Source organism: Sinocyclocheilus grahami, unplaced genomic scaffold (genome assembly GCF_001515645.1).
Source record: "Sinocyclocheilus grahami isolate Dianchi unplaced genomic scaffold, SAMN03320097.WGS_v1.1 scaffold9867.1, whole genome shotgun sequence".
NCBI lineage: Eukaryota > Metazoa > Chordata > Actinopteri > Cypriniformes > Cyprinidae > Sinocyclocheilus > Sinocyclocheilus grahami.
This window is the reverse complement of record NW_015512897.1, coordinates 2,639-3,820: the sequence shown is the minus strand read 5'-3', so window position 1 is coordinate 3,820 and position 1,182 is coordinate 2,639. Positions and strand designations below refer to the sequence as shown.

Genomic DNA, 1,182 nt, shown 5'->3' with positions numbered 1-1,182 from the left:
TAGTTTTATTGTTACATGAGAACAGTTTTTCTGCAGATAACGATGGCTCAGATTGCAGTGGGTCACAGTCAGGGTCACGGCACCAGCACCGATTGCTGCGACATGGTCTTACCTTATCAGAGACAGAAGCAAAAAGACAAAAGCAAGAGGTGAAGAAAAAGAGAGAAAGAGAAGTCCAAGAATCAGAATGTGTTATTGGTGAGTCAAAAGTCTTTGAAAACTCAAAAGTACATTAGTTATATGTATTTATGCAGTTTTTTACTCTTCAAATAATAGTACCTTAGTGATGATTCTTCAGTCAGATATGGTACTGTTTTGTTTTTATCGTAGTGAGTAGTGATGAAACAAGCGTATCGAGCGGCATGTATGATGAACTCAGCCATTCAGAGTGTGAGGAAATGGGGTAAAGCTCATATCATCACAGTTTATTCATCAACTGCAATCTGCTCTGGACATTAAACACTCACAAAACAACTCATTTTCAATTACTACCTACTAATAATAAGCCTAAATATGTGAAGGTTAATTTTTTTTAACTATTTATTTTGTAGGTCCCAGTCGCCCACTCATAATGAGGAGTTTCAGAGTCCATTGCGCACACCTGACAAGAGCACCACTGCTAATGTGTGTGTTTGTACATCCTTTTACTCCATAGATGCTGTGAATGTGGATTCGTCAATAATTTAAGCTTTTTTATTTTGGGGGGTATAATGTGCAGAATGATGTCTCTCCAACCACTGAGGAGCATTTGAGGGGCACCCCTCGGGGGCGGAGGCAGATCAGACGGCTTCTGGAGGTGGATCAGCTGGCCCAGGAGACACAGAGCGCTCTGAAAGAAGAGGAGGAGCGCAGGAGGAGATTAGCAGAGAGAGAAAATCTGAGATTGGAAATTGAGAGGAGAGAACGAGAAGATGCAGACCCAGAGGTGATGAACTTCATGGTGTCATATTCTGTTCTGATTTGTAAATATTAAAGAGAGAGTTTACTAAGAAATTAAAATTCTGTTATAATTTACTCTTCCTCATGTCATTCCAAACCTGTATGACTGACTTAGTGGAACACAAAATATGTTTTAGGGGATTTTTTTTGTCAATACAGTGAAAGTCAGTGGTCACCAAAATGGTTACCTGCATTTTTCAAAAATATCATCTTTTGTGTTCCACAGAAGAAGGAAGATTTTTT

The 1,182-nt window shown here is 39.3% G+C and overlaps 1 protein-coding gene across 1 annotated transcript; it reads left to right on the top strand.

The window, feature by feature from the left end:
* The first annotated feature begins 38 nt into the window (after window positions 1-38).
* LOC107578351 (transcriptional regulator ATRX-like) lies at window positions 39-973 on the top strand. The gene is made up of 4 exons (XM_016264321.1): window positions 39-198; window positions 331-403; window positions 552-624; window positions 719-973. The coding sequence occupies exons 2-4, from the start codon at window positions 363-365 to the stop codon at window positions 971-973; spliced, it is 369 nt and encodes a 122-aa protein (XP_016119807.1). The 5' UTR covers window positions 39-198; window positions 331-362.
* Window positions 974-1,182: the final 209 nt, after the last annotated feature.

What these genes read in the sequence shown, in the direction of transcription:
- LOC107578351 (XM_016264321.1), top strand. Translation starts at nt 363, where the DNA reads ATGTATGATGAACTCAGCCATTCAGAGTGTGAGGAAATGGG. An exon ending in TCAGAGTGTGAGGAAATGGG is followed by an intron (nt 404 to 551) that starts GTAAAGCTCATA and finishes TTTATTTTGTAG; the next exon opens with GTCCCAGTCGCCCACTCATA. An exon ending in ACAAGAGCACCACTGCTAAT is followed by an intron (nt 625 to 718) that starts GTGTGTGTTTGT and finishes TATAATGTGCAG; the next exon opens with AATGATGTCTCTCCAACCAC.